Here is a 21,312-nt window from a genome sequence, read left to right as displayed (position 1 = left end):
CACACTGGGAGATTTGTGCCTTTCTCACATCATCTCCACCAACATCCAAGGGCTCCGGAAGATACTGATCGGGCAACATATGGAGTAACCAGGAATTCTTTGAAAAAAAGAATTAAAAAAAAAAAAAAAAACTCCCAAGCAGATAAAAAGGAACAAAGTGAGTTTTCATCCATCAAACCTGAATGATGTCTTCACCAAGGCTTCAGGGCTATCCAGCTGTGGTAATTCATCTGCTAGGATTTCTTCCGGGGGCCGTGGGTCATGAACGATTGTTGGCCGTGGCTTCTCCTTGAGATTCCCGGTGAGCCCATCGATGAGGGAGTTCCACAGACAGTTCTGCGACTTCGACCCTGAGGATGAGGAGAAAAGGATGACGTGCAGGTGAATCCCCAAACTACTAGGTGTTCTGCCTTTCTGTTCAGGATGTTCAAAAGCAGGGCAGGGAGATTTGTGCCTTTCTCACATCATCTCCACCAACATCCAAGGGCTCCGGAAGATACTGATCGGGCAACATATGGAGTAACCAGGAATTCTTACATTTATTCAGAAAATAGGCTAGCACTGAGCAACCTGACTTACTGTCCGCATTATGGATACATCCTGTCTCATCTCGGAGGTGTTCAACCCTCAACTCCTGGGACAGCCTCAGATACCTACTAAGATGTTCATTCAGCAATTTCAAGTGCTCTAAAGTGCTACCATTTTAGGGAACAGTGGAGATGTTCAGACACAAGTCTCCCCTAGGTTCTTGGCTTGCCTGAGGCCTAAGCTTCAAAACTCCATTCTGTAGACACACCCACCCCAAAGAGATTCCCACCCCTAAGAACTGGAGCTCACAATTCCCAGGTTGATTCTTCTGCAATATGAAGACCCAAAGAAAATTATGCTGCATGTTTATTGATATCCTACTCTACAAACACTTCAAAATACAAGATAATCATGAAAGGCAAGCACCAAGTGAAAAGTGGTGCCTGATTAGCCAGGTGGTCAACATCAACAGTGATAAGTGATATGGACAGTGTGGACCCTTGATGTGATGTGAAAACAGCTCTGGGATCTCTCTCGTCAAAACACATCTTCCCCAGGTAGTAAGTATGATCCCATCTTTTGTAAACTTCATGCTTTAGCATCTGCCCTTTCTGAACCTAGCAGACACAGCCAGCTCTGTCACTTTGCCTTGGTCCCCACCTCTCTCAGCACCCACCCACCCCAGCATCACAGGGGGATTCATCCTCCCAGGGATGCACTTTTCAAATACAAACCAGCCAGTCCATAATCCATCCAAACCTCTTCCCTCAAAGGGATTTCATGCTCCTTGCCCCTATCCACCTGCCCTAGCAATCCCAGGCCCAGGTACCAGACAGCTAGGTACTAGACAGCCCTGTGCCCAAGAACCCATTCAAACTAGCCAAGCCTAAGCCTGCTTGTCCAGCCTTGCCTGTTCCTTCCCACAAAGAAAAAAGAAAAAAAACAATAAAGCCTCTTGTCCATGATTCCTCTCTCTTTCTGCCTCAGAACAGACCCCAAGTGCTTCCCCAAATGCCCCCAGGACATGATATGGAACCCACCCCTAGGATCTATCAGTACAACAAGCTATCTTTACAAAGGCAGTTGTCTCCAGATCTGTTGGCCTTACCATATGTAAATAATAATAAAACCCATTAAAACACCCAGTCTAGTCATGGGGAAAACGTCTGATAAATAAGTACTCTTTAAAACCATCAAGGTCATACAAGGAGAGTCTGAGAAACTGCCACAGCCAAGAGGAGCCTAAGAAACAAGATGACAAACTGCAATGTGTTATCCTGGATAGGATCCTGGACCTAAAAATATTGTTAAGAATTCAAACAATGTATGGAGTTCAATTAATAATAATGTATCCAAATTAGTTCATAATTGTATGAAGTGAACCGTATTAATGGTCCATTACAGAGGTATCCAGGTGTGAGGAATACCAGATTTCTTTGTATTGTTTTATTAGAAATCTAAAAACTATTAAAATAAAATAATTCTAAAAATAAAAGCAAGTAGATAAAAGGTAAATCAAAAACTTCACTTAAAATGTCTCTGAGTACAATTTTTTTCCAGTCTGAGAGCATTATCATTACTCAAATACCATTAGCTTGTGCTGCTTACTACCCAGAGGGAAAAAAAATGATTTTACCTTTGTGCAAAGACTTTGTCAGACAACCAACACCTGTACGCATGGATCTGTGTCCATCATGAGGGAATTGGCTTTTTCAACCCCATTCAAGCAAAGGGAATGCCTCTTTCTAACTCACACAAAGGCTCTTTATGGGGCACAGGTGATGTGCAGGAAACAGTAAGAAGCAGTGCCAGCTAAAGCATATCGTGCATGTAACAGGGGTGGAGAGACTTGGTTTGTGTGCACATAGCCTTACCTCAACACCCTGACCAGCCACCTATAACCCACCAGATGATATCACCCAGCTTCTTGTGCCTAAAGGATAGTTTTGCTACTAGGATCAAAAGAATTTAACACACAAAGAGAGAAGCATCTCACAAAGTTCCTTGAGCTTTCACCAAGGATACCCAGGATCAGCAAACAATTCCTGTAATAACCATGGCCATGACTGATTCCCCTTGGGGTGTCCATCCAAACTGCTTTCAGGTCAATCAAGAGCACTTTAGTGGCAGGAAACAGACCCCCTCCAACTCCTGAATTGCAAAACAACTTTTTTAAAGCCCTAAACATATATCTTAATATGATCTAGTCTTATTAATGAAGGTCTGGTCCTACATTGATGAAGATCTCTGGACGCTAATGAGGATCTGGTGCTAGGAAGAAGAACACGAGCAGGGCCTGTTTTCTTAAATTTGCCCTAAGTGAAAGCCTTGCAATAAGCCTCCTGCACACTTCCCTTCGTTCCTTCATTTTGTTCATTCTATAAACACATATTTAATTTCCTCAGTACGCCAAGTTCCTTTCAGGCCCTAAAATAGAAAAAATGAATGATTGAGGAATTGAGAATGTAAAAGGAGGAGACGGAGGTAAATGGTGAGTGATACTATTTATAACTTCTACCCCAGCCTTCTTTTAAACTTATTGATGTAACTTTTGTAACTTTGACCCACAAGCAATCACAACAAATAAGCAATACCCATAACTAAGGGGCAAACAAGGTGTTCCAGGAGCCCAGGGAGGGCTCACCTGCCCAGCCTCAGCACCCTGAGGAAAGCTACACTGAGAACACAACACATGATGTGAATCTAAAGCCAGAGCAGCTCTTCAGCAGGTAGGGAAGAACAGGGAGATGGTTCAGTGCAAAGAGTATGTGCAAAGGCTCAGGGGCACAGCAGAGTGGTTTACTGAGGCTGGAGTCAACAGAGGGGGCCTTGTAAAGTGCCTTGAACAAAATGCTAATCATTTTAAATTTTCTTCTGTAAGCCAAAAAGTACTTAAGATTTTTAAGCAAGGTTGTGGTGACATACCTGTTTTAGAAGAGAGACCACATGCTGTAAGGCAATGAGCCCATGAGGAATGCAGGGTTATACAAAGGGCTCTGTGAATGCAGACAAAGCCAGGCACTTTATCTGTAGATGAGCTAAAGTCTCGCGCACACAAATGACTACTTTGAAGTACATACAGATATGACTAATAAACGAAAAATCATGAATTCAAAGCATTCATGATTCATAATAGCTTTTTTACCATGTTCTCAGTAGTGAATGAGAAGGATCAAGAGACTCAAGCCAAGGGGCTGGAGCTACAGCTCAGCGGCAGAGCTCTTACCTCGCATGCGTGAGGCACTGGGTTCAACCTCAGCACCACATAAAAATAAACAAATAAAACAAAGGCATTCTGTCCATCTACACTACAAAAAAAAAAAATTAAAGAGACCCAGCCAATTCTCCATTACAGGTTCCAAATAGACACACAATGATGTCTCCAAAAGGTACTAACAGCACAGACACGCTGATAAGTTCAAGAGAAGAATATAGCGTTATAGCATAATCTATAAATAAGATTCTCTTAACATTCATCCCTAACTAGACTTTCACTTGCCATCTTCTTCTCAACAGCCTAGGAAACAATTGGGTGTGGTGCACACACCTATAATCCCAGCAGCTCAGGAAGCTGAGGCAGGAGGATTGCTAGTTCAAAGCCAGCCTCAGCAACTTAGTGAGGCACTAAGCAACTCAAGGAATCCCTGCCTGTAAATGAAATTTTTAAAAAAAGGGCTGTGGATGTGGCTCAGTGGTTAAGTGCCCCTGGGTTCAATCCCTGGTACCAAAAAAAAAAAAAAAAAAAAAAGTTTAGGAAACAATATATGCAATTTTTAGCCTCTTTTGCTGCCACAGTTAACTTTGTATTATAATTCTGGTCCAATGAACTGTAAGTGGAAATTTCTGAGCTAGTGTCTCTTCCTAAAAGACCCACCACCCCACTGCCCCACAAAGAAAAAGTGGGGGGGGGGGGCAGGGAGTAAATACTCATTATAAGAATATTTTTGCCAAAGTTTTGAAAACTTGGTCTTTCCCTCAAAGATCCTCCCCATATTCATGAGCAGAAAGTATGCAGATTTCACAGTATGATGAAGTTTAAAAAACAAACAAAAAACTTACTTTCTTGCTAAATTCAAACAAAAGCAGAAAGCTAAAATAACAATAACAATTTTAAAGATGGGAAATATCCAAGCCCCATCCCTGTCTTAAAACATTCTCGTCATTATCCCACTTGATATAAGCTGTAATTACATAGAACTTAGGCACCATTAACAGGGATTAACTAAGAGCTCATTAATGCAGTTTCACCTATAATCTGACCCTAAGGAACAAACCCATTGAGGTCCAGGCAATTGGCAGGATAAGGGCATCACTAGGAATTTTTGTTTTATTTCTCTTTTAATCTCTTTCAGAAGGTAAATGATTAACAACTGCCTGCTTCAGGTAAATTACACAACACAAAATGGGAAGATTTAAGAATGTTGCTATGCCTGGAGGATGAGTTCACTGATTCATGCCAACCAACAACAGAAAAGTACTAAGTGCCCCCCCCAAGCTCTGGCATGGTGCTGAGCATTTCAGAGCTTTGTGCTGAAAGCTACAGTACACACAGAAACCTTTACTGAATTATTCCCCTACTCAAGAAGCTTTGAAAAGAAGGTGAAAACACAAGGCAAACTAGAGCTACTCTTTTGAAAAATGAATTGATTTTCCCCTAATCTCTACCCCTATCCCCTTCACAAACACTATCAAGAAAAAAGGTTAAGACTTTAAAATGGGCAAAAAAGTTTAATGGGTATCCTATCTAATTCATCAGGGTCATCTGGGTTTTATCTCCATATTTCATTATCATAGAACTATTTTATACAGTGTAAATTTGAGAAAACTGATAGTAATGAAATGGTTCTATTTTTAATTATTTTTAGTTGTAGATAGACAAAATATCTTTATTTTATTTATTTTTATGCAGTCCTAAGAATCGAACCTAGTGCCTCACACGTATTAGACCTGTGCTCTTCCACTGAGCTACAACCCCAGCCCAACTAATGATTCTTGTCTAAATGAATGCAAACTGTGTCCCATGAAATGCTGTTGAGAGCCACAGCCAAAGGGGCCCCAGCAAACTTCCAGCTGCCAGCAAACTTCCAGCTGCCGGCTGATGATTGGCTCACAGCGGCCCCAGCAACATCTAGCTGATTGGCTCCTCCACGGAGCTGCTCATTGGGGGACTTCTTTGGCTCTGCCCATGCAATCCAGCCAATCGGCCTCAAGAGCAGGAGGATTGTGGGAGGTGGTGAGGCTGGTGGGGGGGTGAGAGGCTTGTGGAAGCCAGTGGTGGCAGTTGGGCTCTGAGGGTTTTTTTCCTGAGGAGCTGTTTTGTTTGGTGTTTGTAGTTCTAAAAATAAAGTTAGTTTCTTTTGACAAGTGGCTCCTGAATTGTGCCCGGCCAGACTTCGGCAAAATGCAACTATTTGCTTCCTTGTAAATCCTGATAAGTCTTAACAGTTTTAGATCTATTAAGCAAATTCATTTCAGCATTTATATTAATTTGCTCTTTGGATATTCCTTCACACCAGTTGTAACATCTTATTGGTTTCTTCATCAACTAATGAGTTAAATGAAATCATTAACACATATTCTCTTTATGTTTGTGTAAACTTTTAAAACTTATCTTTTAGTAATACAAAATTCTCATGTTTCCCATGACCAGCATTTGCTGCACCCCCTTGATAAATTCTCCTATAATTAGCATGACTACATCTAGTGGCCACTTGAATTAATTATGGCATATTCACATACTGGACTACTATGCCACTGAGTAATATTCTAAAATTAAAGAACTCTGTAAACTAATCTCTAAGATGTATGATAAGTGGGAGAAAAGCAACATACATGAGACTTTTATTTTGCTCTCTTGAATAAGATACAAAAGCAAATGTATTTGCTTATTTATGCAAAAAAGATAAGACTAAGACTAAAACCCATGAAAATGTTACCTATAGGGGTAAGTTGGGAATAGGGAAACCAGTTAGAGATCGGTGAATGACTTCCATATATAGATTTTACTACTGAACTATGTAAATTTTCTAATGTTTATTTTTTAGTTGTAGTTTGACACGATACCTTTATTTTATTCATTTATTTTTATGTGGTGCTGAGGATAGAACCTAGGGTCTCGCACGTGTGAGGCGAGGCCTCTACTGCTGAGTCACAACCCCAGCTCTGAACTAAGTAAATATTTTAATATTAAAAAAATAAAATCAAGTCAACAAGGAATTTTAAAATTATAAAATTGAATGCAGACAGAAACAAACTTAATAATATGTCAAATTAGTAACAAATTAGTAACAATCATAATTGAAAATAAGAATTAATTTAAATATCTTTAGAATATAGTACTCCAACCTTACACCCTTGAAAAGACTAAGGTTTGTGTACACACATACTCAGCAAAAAATAAAAATCTTAAACTTCCCTTAGTTGGTTTGCAGTCAGTGGTAATCATAAGGTAGTAATTCTAATTTATGTCACATATGTTGTAGGATACAGCAAATTAGCAGCTATAAAAAAAAAGGTGCTGGGAACCATAACTTTTACTTCAGGAAAATACAAATAGGCAATGAAAACGATGAAGAAAACCCCTGAGGTGTTAGATTTGAACTAGAACTAACAGTTTGAACCCATGATTATGTTTGGCAGGCATCAAAGAGATGTTTTCTGGCTGAATGAATTAACCAACGATGAACTATTTTTTCAAAAAGTGAGCAAGAACAGTTTCAACAAATTTAAGTAAAAATTATGTCACAAGAGAAGTGCATCAAAAAGAATAAACAAAAAAATATTATACAGAGAAATAGGGCCTTTCTGGGTCTACCCATGCGTGAGTATGAGGCAACTTCCACATAATCAGAGGATCCTATGGCAGAAAGAGGACCTCCAAGTCCTGAATTGTTTCCAATGTAGGACTTGGGTTCACTTCTATAAAGTTGAACCGGGGACAAGGGCATGTGAAATGTTTATTTGGGAAGTGATTGTAGGAAGCAGGAAAGGTCAGGGACAATAAATCAGAGACTGTCAAGGGAAGGGAAGACACGGGCACTATGGAGTTATCATCACTGTAAACAAGTCAATCATGTTCCTGGTTTTTGTAAACTTGATGTTTTCACATCTGCCTACACACATGCACTGGACGAGTCTTGCTTCAGACTGCAGTCATGCACAAGAGTCACCTTGTCTTCACCTACTGCCTTGCCATTCATCCACCCTAGAAGGAATCTTCCTCTCAGGGGTGCACTTTTCAAGTACAAACCAAGCAATCTAGAATCAGCATCCCCAACCATCTCCGTTACTGGTCTCACACACTCATCCATATCCCTTCATCACCAGAAGACCAGATACGGACAACTACGGTCAGGCCTGCTGCCCCAGAGCCCACTGAAATTATTCAGACTAGCCAATATTATGCCTGTTTGCCCTTGCTCACCTATTCCTTCTCACAGAAACCACAGTAAGGTCTTACCCACAGTTCCCCCGTCTTCCTCTGCCTCATATCCAACACCATTGCTTCCCTGTGCGACACCCTTGGTATCTGAGTACAACTTATTTTTTCAATGTCAGTCATCTGCTAATCGGTTGGTTCTACTGTGGCTAAATAATAGCTCTATCAAAAACAGGGCAACTGGGTCTAGGTTGTGGCTCAGCAGTAGAGCACTTGCCTCGCACATGTAAGGCATTGGGTTTGATCCTCAGCACCACATAAAAATAAAATAAACAAAATAAAGGTATTGTGTTCAACTACAACTAAAAAAAAAATTAAATTAAAAAACAGGACAACTGCCCGGTAAGGTGGTGCACACTTATAATCCCAGTGACTCTTAAGGGTAAGACGGGACAATCACAAGTTCAAGGCTAGCCACAGCAAGTTAGTGAGGCCCTAGGCAACTTAGAAAGGACTGAGAATGTAGCTCAGTGGTAATGGATCCTTGAATTCACCACCCCCCTCAAAAAAAAAAAAAAAAAAAAAACAGGGCAACTGGGGCCAGGTTCTACAGGATCTTCAGAAAAGCTTGGATGGTGCTCCAAATTATTCCCCTGAGAATTTGGCAATGGGGCATTTATCTGCAGACTGCCATTCCCCTTCTCAGCACACTCATGCATGAGTAGGGATCAATTTTCACATAATCAGAGAGTCCTAGGAGAAATTTTGGAGAAAATAGGGCATTCAAGCTTAAAAATAAAGCCCAGAATAGGTGAAGCCAGGTGCAGTGGTGCCCAGGACTAAAGGGTCTGCATAGTTTTTCGTATCCTAGAAAAATGCAGCCAGAATCCCATCTTCTACTCACTCCTGCCTTAAAAGGATCACAGTGGGTCTCTGCATTTGATTCATCCCAACTCAATCTGGCATGAGCCTTTTGGAGCAAATACTCTCCTCTTTGAACTCTGAGACAGTGGAAAAGAACGCTTCTTCTGATCCTCCCCAAACGTGGGCAGAATACTCTCCAGGGGCCCTGGAAAGGTCTGCTCTGACAAAATGAAAAATAAAAATTCCCCCACTCTGATTTATTTTAAGCTGATTTTTTGAAAGCATGAAATGTTTCTGACTAAATGGAGGCAAAAATACGGAAACACCCAGAGTCACACAGGTCTTTTTCGATAATATCAAAAACCCCATGAGGGAAATCATAGGTAAACTAAGCCTTCAGTGTACCAAAAATAATGTGGCTCAGGTGCAGGAGATGAGAAGCTCCATTCAGCTCACTCCATCTCAGCTGCTTCTCCTGCCTCCCTCCCACCCCAGCTCCCCTCTCTCCTCTGACTTGGGCCTCACTCAGTGCCTATTACCTTCTCCTTTCCTGTTCTTTCCCACTGTCCCTACCACAAATTCTCTCCTTATCTTCCCAAGTCAACTTTTCATGTACCCCGCAAACCCTCCAGACTGATTATAAATCCTGTGGACTCATAAACTCTGCCAGCAGCATCTGTCCCACTGAGCCCATCGAGAACAAGTGCTCAGACTCAGATGTGACAAACACCCTTCATTACTTTACTGTGTGCCGGGCGTTGTCACGATGCCTGAATCTGAGCTACTTCATTGAACCATCAAACCAACACTTTAAGTATCACTAAAAGATGATGAATACTAGGACATTGAGACTCTGAGATCTATCACACAGTTAGAAAACAACAGATTGTTTTGACCCCAAATTTTCCTGATCCAGGGTTCCCTGTGATATATCATATACCATTTGTACTTTATGTCTGAGCAAATAAGCACACCCACAGTGTGGATCATGCAGAATGTTCCACACTTCTGAACAGGAAACACACAACCTTTTACCTAAGGAACAAGATTCACCTTAACTAGGTAGCCTAGGTAGCCTTGACTTTTCTGTCTTGCAGGAAGCAGAATGGAGGTTTAGAGAAGGAAGTTCAGGCTGCAGGGGAGGATGAATAATGCAAGGTGAGTTTAATGGGTTGAGAAAAGACAAGAAAGCAAGAAAATGAGATGAGAAGAATCTAAATCAGAAGTAGCTACAGATTCATTTCGTAGAGTGCCTAATGGAAGCAGCTGATAAACTGCAGGCAGGAGGAGCCCAAGGTGATGTGGTAATCCCATTTAAATCTGACAAGTGACTTATCAACTCAGTTCTCTATAAAAATACGCAAAGATTATGCCGGCAAAAGGCAGAGAATTTAAGAGTCCTGCAAAGCACAGACACAGGAAGAGATATAATTCTCCAGAAAGGGAAGAAAAAACACTGCTGGAAACCCTCAATAGTTCCCAAAATGTCTGTCCCATGGATTTGCAGCCATCCTCCCACTTGGGGAGGATAAGGCTCTTGAAATTCCCAGTGGTTAGGAAAACTGGGACTGGGGGGCAGGGCAGGTAAACAGTGACCAGGTAAACATCATAAAACCTAGACAAAGAGCTCTACACAAACAAAATAATGACAACACAAAAAATACCAATGTTTTTAATGTCCTAAATCAGTCACGAAGACATTGCTCCTTTATCTTCAATATACTAATTCTTAGCTTTAGAAACTTTTCAGAAATTCTGTCTCTAGCAATATCAAAGATATCCAAAAATTTAAGTTCATATCCTATATCCTGAGGGCTGGGAAAAGGACTCCCTTATCAAAATATAAGAATCCAATTTGATTTGTGATGACAGATTCTAAATCTCAAATACATTAGAGTTTATTTCTGAGTTAGCCTATTTAACCTGTCTTTTTGGGTTTTTTTTTTAGCGACTGGATCACATAATTTTACTTACTATATCCTTTAATATCTAATCAGTATCTAATAATTCAAGATCTCATCCATTCTGTTTTGACTAGTCTTGCTTATTTTTTAAGAAAAACTTAGTTGAAATCATATGATCAATTTCTAATAAGGAATCTCCCTTTTTCATTTATATTGAGTAGCACTTAATAAAAGTATAATTGCTTAATTTATTTATCAAAAAAAATTATCATCTTTACAATGTATCATGTTCTCATCCAGGTATATGACAGGTCCTTTCTATGTGGTCCATCTATTGGATTTGTCTACCCAACACTTCTTTCTCCTTACATCATAAAACCTAGACAAAGAGCTTTACACAGACTTTTCATGTACCCCGTAAACCCTCCAGACTGATTATAAATTACTGTCATAGCTTACTCTATTTGGGGAAATCTCCAGGCCCATTTTTCATTTCAGGTAAGTCTGATGGAGTCTCAGCAGTGCGACTCCATGGCCCTCGCCTTGGTGACTGGATGAGGTGTAGGTATATGACCCAACAGCTCTACTCCAGTACTTTCCAAGGGGAGAAGCCCCTTCTTTTCTCTTAGATTGCGAGCAACAGCAGCAATGTCCCAATACAAGGGGGAGTCCGAGAAAATAAAGCTAATTCCCTAAAAAAAGCAGGAAAAAAAAAAAAGTCCTGACAGTAGTATGCCCCTGGTTCTACTCCCTCTTGTCCCCATATCTATCAAGCTTCTACCCCAATCTCTGGATGTCTATAAACTACTAAAGTATCCTTCCAGTGAATCCCCTTTTGAGTTTAGAATAGTTTGTCTGCTGCCACCCAAGAGGCCTTTCCATGTATTCAGTTTTTTGTTGTTGTTGTGTTGTTGTTGTTGTGGTGGTGGTGGTGGTGGTGTTGGTGGTGGTGGTACTGGGAGATTGAACTCAGGGCACTTGACTACAGAGCCACATGTCCAACCCTATTTTATATTTTATTTAGAGACAGGTCTCACTGAGTTGCTTAGTGCATTGCTTTTGCTGAGGCTGGCTTTGAATTTGCGGTCCTCCTGCCTCAGCCTCCTGAGCTGCTGGAACTACAGGTGTGCATGCCCAGCTTTTCCATGTATTCAGAATTTTTATTTCCTTCAGTAAAGCTTTAATTTGGGAGGCAGATGGGGTTAGTAAGTTTGTTCCCTTGTCATTTTATATATTTGCCTGCTGTTGCTAGTAAAGTACATATTTATATTTTCTAGATCACTATTGCTGAAATATGTGATAGCAATGTATTATATATTTCCTTAACAGTCTGTTTTCTTACTGAATTCTTATCCTTTTTAAGAATTTCTTTGCTTTCATTTGTTTTTCTAAGCAAATAAATCATCTACAATAATTTTTCCTTTTCTTTTATCACAGTTATACACTTGATTTTTATTTCTTATTGCATCGGTTAAAATTTCCAGAAATTGTGCCCCATTTGTGTACAATGTGTCAAAATGCTTTCTACTGACATATATAACTAATTAGAACAAATTAAAACAAAATGAAAAAATGCACAAATGTTAATAATACCTGATAGGTATTCCTTCAAAAGATGACAGTGATAAAATGACATGTGTCCATTCCTTGTTACATATAAATAAAAAATTTGCTAATTAAAAATAAATGAATTTTTTAAAAAATAAAACTTATTGGTAATAGTAAGCAACCCTATAATTTTGCTGCCTTCACTTTATTTCCTATTTACAAAGTTTCTATGAAGTGTTCTATTGCAGCTTTATTAATTTCTCTATCACAAGCTAATTTGAGAGAAAGAAGGTGGAGCAATAAAGCTGGAACCATACTTGGTGCTAAGGTTTGAAGGGTTTTATCTCCTCCAAAATCCACACTGAAATTGATCCCCAATGCAACAGTATTATTGATTCATTAGATGCCCTTGTAAAAGGACTTGACTAAGGCATTTGTTTCCATTTTTGCTCCTCTGTCCCTTCCATGTGAGGACATGGAGTCCCTCCTCTCCAGAGGACATACCAACCAAGTTCCACTATTGAAGAGGAGACAGCACTCACCAGACACTGAACATGCCAGCACCTTGATCTTGGATTTCCAGCCTCTGGAACTGTGATGATAAATCCATTCTTTATAAATTACCAACTCTGTAGCAACAAATATAGACTAAGACACTTGTCAGAACTAATTCCAAAGGCTATTGAAGCCTGATATTCATGTCTAAGTTAAACACTGTGTAGAATCATAATGTAACCAGCAGTCCAGAACAGTAAAATCTTCATACACTTGCTGATTTATAGAAGTGATACTGGAGAGAAGACTAGAAATTATGAAAAATGAACTATGTCTCATCTTTTGTTGTCTGGGAAAAATTAAATCCATATCTTTAAGACATGAAGAGTAGAAAAAATTCAACAGGCTCATAAAATGACAGCCAGAAGTAAGAAGAAACCCCTAAAAATTTTCATAGAAATCATAGGGATGGAAATCACATGTACAATGGAGGTTTGAAACAATCTCACACAGATCTCTTTTTTAAATATTTATTTATTTTTAAGTTTTAGGTGGACACAATATCTTTATTTTACATTTATGTGGTGCTGAGAATCAAACCCAGTGCCTTGTGCATGCTAGGCGAGCACCCTACCACTGAGCCACAATCCCAGCCCCTCACACAGATCTTAAAAGGAAAGTCTACATGATCATACATTTTCCAAACTTCCCAATAGTAACATCACTCAAGTAAGTTCTCTTTGGTCAGGTAATGTTGTTATTACAGTATACTTATAGATATGCACTGCTAGGAATTCTTTTTAAGGCTTTTTCTAAATATAATATAATATAATCATAAAGGAGATTATCTTTCAGTTTCTTATTTATGTAGTCCCTTGTTATAGGACTCCCTTGATATTTAATTTAAATAAACTATCCATAAAAATCTTGGGATCCAAAGTCTTTTTAGCGAAGTGATTATTTTGTGAATTTTTAAAAAGTTTCCCTTTGGGAAAAAAAAAGAGTACATGTAGAATGGCATAATTTGGCATGAACATACTTTATATACAGAGTTATGAGAAATTGTGCTGTATATGGGTAATAATGAGTGTAATGCATTCCACTATTATCATGTATTTAAAAAATAAATTAAAAATTTTTTTTCTTTTGCCATCATTGCATTCTTCAATTTCTTTTGGAATCGATATTTTCCTTTAGAAATTGTCATTTTGCAGAGATATTCAAATCTGTTAGCATCAATTTCTATGCACTATTTATTTTAATCTTTTTCTACATGTTAATAGTTTGGGGTATTTACTTACGTATTCACTTTCTTCTCTGGTTACTTTCCATAACTGTTCCATGCAATATGATAGCCATCAGTCACATGTGGCCACTCAAATTTAAATTAATTAAAATTGAATAAAATTGAACTTTTGCATCCTTAGTCACACTAGCACATTTCAGTGTTCAATAACTAACATGTGACTAGCAGCCACTGTGTTGGGCAGTGCTAGCATACAACATTCTATCATCACAGCAAGTTTTAGAGGACACTTGATATTCTAGAAGTCTGTTTCCTTGTCTTCCAGATAGCTCTGAAATTTATTAGCTCTACTGTTTTTCTCATCTCAAATTTGCTTTTGCCTTTAGATGTGACATTTTCATTCTCCTACTTTCAATAGATTAGTTTTTCTTTTTCCCCATTTGGCTTTCTATTTTGTTTTGTTTTGTTTGTTTTTATTTTTTAATCAGAGAACATGTACCCAGGGCTTTGGCTTCATGCCACCAGTTTGACATGTTACCTTCTCACTGAATCTACTAGGACTGTCATGTCCATTCCCATTCCCCTTTTGACTCAGTGATTGTCTGTTTTTAAAAAAATATTTCAAGTGGTTATTTTTGGTTGCTGTTATAACTTGAACTTTTCTTCTTTCTTAACTTTTTTATTTTCTGTTCTTCTTATGAATGGTCACATAACATGTAATATTATGCTAACAATCTGGTAACATTATAAATATGGCAAGAGATTATGTTCTATTTACTCTAATCTTGATCTAATTCTGTCATCCAATTCATGGTAACTACTGTTAACTATTTCATTGACACATAATTTAAAGAAAAGGATGGTCCCTATGTATAGATGCAAGGTAAAGAGTTTCAACATCTTCCTTGTGGACCATATCTTTTATTAATAGAAAATTGCTCACTTTGCTCTTTACTCCCTGTATTCTGATTTTTATAAAGTTAGTAACTGCCAGAGCTAACTCTTTCTTCTTTGTAGATGCAGACATTTGGGGTTATAGGGTTGAACTCAGGGGCACTCAAACACTGGGCCACATCTGCATCACTATTTTGCATTGTATTTAAATACAGGGTCCCACTGAGTTGTTCAGTGCCTTGCTTTTGCTCAGCCTGTCTTTGAACTTGCAATCCTCCTGCCTCAGCCTCCCAAGACAATGGGATTATAGGTGTGCACCACCGCATCCAGCAACATTTTTTAATAAAATTAAACTTTTACATATTTAGTCATATTAGCACATTTCCATGCTCAATAGATAATTACGTGACTAGCAGCCACTGTACAACTGTACAACATTTCTATTGTTAAAAAATTTTTGAACATTTTTGTTCATCATTTTTAAGTCTTATTTCTTGAAATACTGTATAGCTATAATATGATTTGATCCAGATAGGGAAATTTATAACAGGTATCTTTAAATTTAATATCATATATTCAAGTATTGTTTCTTTCATATCACAGCAATAGCTTAATAGCATCCATTAACTCCTACCTGTAAGATGAAACTGTCTCCTCTTTCCCTTTCCCTCTATTCACTTTCATTGATACTATATGAATTTTTAGATTTTATTGCTAACTTGTTATTTTAATAGTTAGATGCTTTACTTCGAAGAATTAGGCTTCTCAGTTGGACACAGTGGCACATACCCATCATTCCAGAGACTCCGGAGGCTGAGGCAGGAGCAGCCCAAGTTCAAAGCTGGCCTCAGCAATTTAGCAAGACCTTGTCTTAAAATTTTTAATTTTTTTAATTAAAAAAAAAGGACTGGGAATGTAGCTCAGTTATAACTTTTCGGCAAGTTTCTCTATCTTTGTATCCAAAAATAAAGCGCTCTTAGGTTCAAATAAAATAAAATAACTTTTAAAAAGAATTGTGCTTCACATTATATTTTGTTTTATAATTTTATGTTCAATAAATATTTGGACTCTAGGATACATTTACTTGGTTTCAGACCTCAGCAGTTCTTAAACATAATTTAAAATCTAGATACAAGCTATGTATGTAGTCTGAAATTTTTTAACAGCTACATTTATTAAAATAAAAACAAATGAAATTAGTTTCAATAATTCATTTTTCTTTAAGCCAATAAATACAAAATACTGTCATATTAACATGCAGTCAGTATAAAAATATTAATAGCATTTTATATATTTTTTAAAATATAGTGTTTGTTTTACATTTACACCACATTAATTAGAAATAGCTACATTCCAAACATTTAATAGTCACATTGAACAGAACACAGCCTACAGAATTTAATTTGATTCATGTTTCAATTCACTGAAGTACATATCCTTAAATGATTTTTTCCAAAAATTATACACTAATTAAATACACATGAACTACTACTTAGCTATGGATTTATTGAATCTTTATTAAATACAACTTAATTTTTCATTGTCATCTGATATTTATATATTGTGGAAAAAAATAATTAGAAACCAAGTCTGATGGACTTTTTTTTCTTTTTTAGGCAACTTTCTTTATCTTTGTAATTCAAAAAATTCCTAGTATATATATAATTGCAGGTCAGTTTTGCTGAATTTTAAATTTTCTTTTCTTGAATACAGTGATCCCTTTCAATATGCAAATCAAGGCCTTGAGTTTTTTCTCTTCAGGCAAGCTACGGTCAACTTTATCTTCCATTGCTACTTCTGTTCCAATTGTTTGGCTTTCATCTCCAAATATCTACGATTCACTTATTTATGTTGATGCCTTCTTCTCTGACCTCCAATTATCTTTTCTCATCATTTTTAATTCTTCATTTTTATTCTATACTTAAAAACAGCATCCTAAAGTTTGTCTTCTAGGCATGGAACAAATATTTTCATTGTTATTTCTATTTTCCGTGTTGATTTTAATTCCTAGGTTGCTTATGTACATTGTTTGTGTTGTTTCCTATGCTTCTCTAACTCAAAATCACTCTCTTCTCTTCATAGGTACTTCTGCTCCTATCTGATAGGGGCTGTGTCTTCTTGCTTCTTATGAAGAACATAAAGCAGGATTGCAATTTTTTTTCCTTTTGATTTCATTTTTAAATGGCATTCAAGAAGTCTTTCTTTCCTCTAAATCATGAGGATGGAATTTCATTTCTTTTTCTCTTTCTTTTTATTGGTACATTATAGTTGCATGTACAACCATACGGTGGGATTCCCTAGTTCTTCATATTTTGTTTGGAGTTCCATTTTTAGTTTATCCCTAATTTGATCATTTCAGAGTGCAAAAGCATTCATTACAGAGATGGTTACTCTCCAGAAGGTATGTGGACTGCTCTAGGTTTCACTCATTGTCTACTTGGGTTGTCAGATAAAATCAGCAGAAATAACCAAAAATAAGACTGACTTTGCTATTTAAACAGATAGTTATCACAATAAGTAATGTATAGCCCAAGCCTAAAGAATGAGCCACAAGAACAGTGCCCAACTTGCTTCAAAGTGGTCTTGCACTTGTCCTTACCTGACTTGATGTGCACAGCTTCTACATAATTTTCAGTCTCTTTAGAAATTCATCTGGCATGATAGATCACTATATAGTGAGACCATCAATTCCAAGAGGGAAGGTCTCAGTTATTCTTTTTTTAAATATTTTTCTTAGTTGTAGTTGGACATGATATCTTTATTTTTTTTTAATGTGGTACTGAGGATCGAACCAGTGCCTCACACGTGAGAGGCAGGCGCTCTACCAATGAGCTATAGCCCCAGCCCAGGTCTCAATTATTCTTTGTCTTACATAAATGAAATGAGTCTGTTCAGCAGAGTAATGTTATAGACAAGATTAAAGGGAGACTGTTTTCAAAAACTTTGCATTCATTTAGTAGACTAATAAAAACAGAAGTTTATCTATTATGAATGAAATCGGACAGGCACCATAGTGCACGCCTGTAATTCCAACAACACAGGAGGATGAGGCAGGAGGATGGCAAGTTCAAGGCCAGCCTCAGCAACATGATGAGACCCTGCCTCAAAATATATATATATATATATATATATATATATATATATATATATATATATATATATATATATAAAAGGACTGAGAATGTAGCTCAGCACCCCTGAGTTCAAAAGTCAGTACCAAAAAAATATATAATAAAATAAAAAAGACTTAAAATCTACATGACAAACACTTTGTAAATGGTTAGTGTAAGTTGGATTCTTGAGAATTAAAATAAAGGATTTTTTAAGTTTTCTACAATTTAGACTTTCACTAATTCAAACACTGCCTCCCCCAATAATTGAGCGAAAATCCTCCAGTGCATAACTACCTTGAAGTGTGCTAATGTCTGCAAAGCATGCAAATATCCAAGTCTTGCCATCTGCTGGATGATTCATTCGTAAATCTGCCTAGTATTCCCTTGGGAAGTTCCAGGCATGATTTTTAACCTCATTATAAAAACTCGGTGGGAATGAATTCAGTGATTCAGTACCTATGAAAGTGCTCAGAGGGTTTGGAAAATGTGCCATGTTAATCCTAAACAGGTTTAAAGGGGATATGTGCTGTTTTGATCAAAAATAAAAGCGGATGAAAGTAATTGCTTGAAGATTTAGAGTTTTATGAGAGTTCCAGAAAAACAGAAGATCTGGGATAATATACAAATCACAGATAGACTCTTTTTTTTTTTTTTTTTTTTTTTACTTTCAGTCCCAACTATCCATCGCTGGTAGATAATAAAATAATGCAATGGATCACATGTTGGTGGTAAGTTCCTTTAGGAAAGGAAATATGACTTACTCATTTTTATACCCTCGCACCCAAAAGGACTGTTCAAGGTTAACTTTTGTATCTGCTTCTAATATTTTAACATCAGAGACTATAAAACCATTTTAAAAACTTAGAACATTGGGCTGGGGATATGGCTCAAGTGGTAGCGCGCTCGCCTGGCATGCGTGCGGCCCAGGTTCCATCCTCAGCACCACATACAAACAAAGATGTTGTGTCCGCCAAAGACTAAAAACTAAATATTTTAAAAATTCTCTCTCTCTCTCTCTCTCTCTCTCTCTCTCTCTCTCTCTAAAAAAAAAAAAAAAAAAACTTAGAACATAACCAGGCTTGGTGACACATGCCTATAATTCTACCTACTCAGGAGGCTGAGGCAGGAGGATCACAAGTTCAAGGCCAGCCTGGGAAACTTAGCAAGACCCTGTCCCCAAGTAAAATTTTAAAAAAGGAAACTAGCTCAATGACTGAGTGTCCCTGAGCTCAATCACCAATACCAAAAAAAAAAAAATTGAACACTTCCCCAAGTTCATCAACACAGCATCAACCTTTTCTTTCTTCCACCTGCTTCAACTATACCATGCATGAATTTTGTTTCTAACTCCATTGGCTCATATCTTGATCTCCATTCTTGTCTTGTCCTGATGGATTAAGGAACCTAGCTTCATAAGATTTTTTAACTTGAAAACTAGGCAATTCTTTCATGAGTTTCACACTTATCGCTGCAAACTTAAAAACCTCAGTACAGCCCCTAAGACTACTTGCTGCAAAGGGGAGTTGTCCATAACTTAGACTACAGGATAACACATCCACAAATTGCATATTTCACAGTCTACAAGACTGTATGTAGTGTCCTCCTGGGCTTCAACTCAAGCCTTTGCTAAGGCCTAATGCACACCATGATAGCTTATGTAGTAAGAGTTGAAAAAGATATTTTAAAAGCACAGGGATAAGGAAGACAGAAATAATTGTTCCTTTTGCAGATGACATGGTTGTCTATGTAGAAAATTCCAAGGAATCTATTAGCAAAATCCTTAGAACTCATAAATGAATTCATAAAGGTCCAATTATACAAGATAAACATACAAAATCAAGTATATTCTCACTTACTAGACACCAAAAATAAAAATACAATAGTGTTTACAATTTCTCTAAACAACATAAGATATGTAGAAATAGGTCTAACAAAATGTGTATAAGACCCGCGTGCTGACTACTATGCAGTGCTCACAAAATAAATCACACAATATCTTAATAAGCAGAGAGATACACAGTTATGTGTAACTTAATTATGGAAATATGTTCTGAAATGCATTGTTAAGTGGTTTTGGCATTGTGTGAACACAAATATAAAGTGTATATACACAAATTAAGACAGCCAAGTTACTAGCTGGCATGATCTTACAGGACCACCATCATGTATGTGGTCTGCAGTTGACCAAAATGTCATGTGGCACTTGGCTGCAGATTGAAAGATAAAACAGATGCCAATTCTCCCTCTGTTGAACACAATTCCCATCAAACAACAGCAAGATTTTAGATATGTGTGTGTGTTTTCACATACATAAATATTTCATATATATTTATTATATATATTTTACATACTATATAGTATTCTTTCCTTTTCTGTTTTTCTGGAAGAATCTATACAGAATTGCGTTTTGTTTTTCTTCAAAATTTGGTCGAATTTTCCAGCCATGTTATCTAAGACTGGAGATTTCTTTTGGAGGTGTTTCTAATTACATATTCCACTTTCTTTATGACTATTGAAATGTTGTATTTCATATTAGATAAGTTGCGGTAGCTTCTGTTTTCCAAGAATAGAATCTACTTCATCAAAGTTAACAGATTTATCTGCATGGAATGGTTCACAGTATTCTCTTATTATCCTTTTGATATCTGCATGGTCTCCATTGATATCCTTTTTCTTCTAAAATTTACAATTAGCATCTTCTCTTTTTTCCTTTGTCAGCCTTGCTAGAAATCTGTCAATCTTATTGATCTTGCAAAGAACCAGCTCTTCTGTTTCCTTGATTTTTTTTTCCTATTACAGTTCAGTGTTGCTTACCAATGGGTATTTGTTCTGAGAAATGTACAGTTATGCAATTTCCTCTCATGCCAATATCAGAGTGTACTTAAAAAACAAAATGGCTGCATCACTAGGTGATAAATCTCATGGGAGATTTATCACCTAGTGATAAATCTGATCCATACCTGATCCATCATTGACTGAAATTTCATTTTGTAGTGCATCACTGTGTTTTCCTGTTTGCATTTTCATTGACAATTATTCTTATCTTTATTATTTCTTTTCTGCAGCTTGATTTGGATTTGTTTTGCTCTGTTTCTAGATTCTTGAGGTAGTAACTTAGATTTTGACTTTGGGCTTTTCTTCTTTTCCAATGTATACATTTAGTGCTATAAATTTGCCTCTCAAACCTGTTTGAGCTATATTTCTTTTTATTCCTGTCAGTTTATATTTCACATATTTTGTAACTCCTTCATTTATTGCATAAGCATATTGGATTGCTATGTATTCTTGGTGGGTTGATTATTATTCCATTATATAATATTCACTGACTAAATTTTCTTTTCT

The 21,312-nt window shown here is 37.3% G+C and overlaps 1 protein-coding gene across 12 annotated transcripts in view; it reads right to left on the bottom strand.

The window, feature by feature from the left end:
* The window catches only part of Pde1c (phosphodiesterase 1C), a 603,438-nt gene that overhangs the window by 381,842 nt on the left and 200,284 nt on the right, over positions 1-21,312 (bottom strand). For all 12 annotated transcript variants that reach the window (XR_013435068.1, XM_021722262.3, XM_078039880.1 and 9 more), the window contains one exon: positions 179-350. Coding sequence is in view for 11 of the 12 variants with exons in the window: in XM_021722262.3 (XP_021577937.1) it covers positions 179-350 (172 nt within the window). In the remaining variant the exon portion in view is untranslated. The remainder of the gene's footprint in view (positions 1-178; positions 351-21,312) is intronic.

This window comes from Ictidomys tridecemlineatus, chromosome 2 (genome assembly GCF_052094955.1).
Source record: "Ictidomys tridecemlineatus isolate mIctTri1 chromosome 2, mIctTri1.hap1, whole genome shotgun sequence".
Taxonomy (NCBI): domain Eukaryota; kingdom Metazoa; phylum Chordata; class Mammalia; order Rodentia; family Sciuridae; genus Ictidomys; species Ictidomys tridecemlineatus.
The sequence above is the reverse complement of the archived record's forward strand: the minus strand, read 5'-3'. Positions and strand labels throughout refer to the sequence as shown.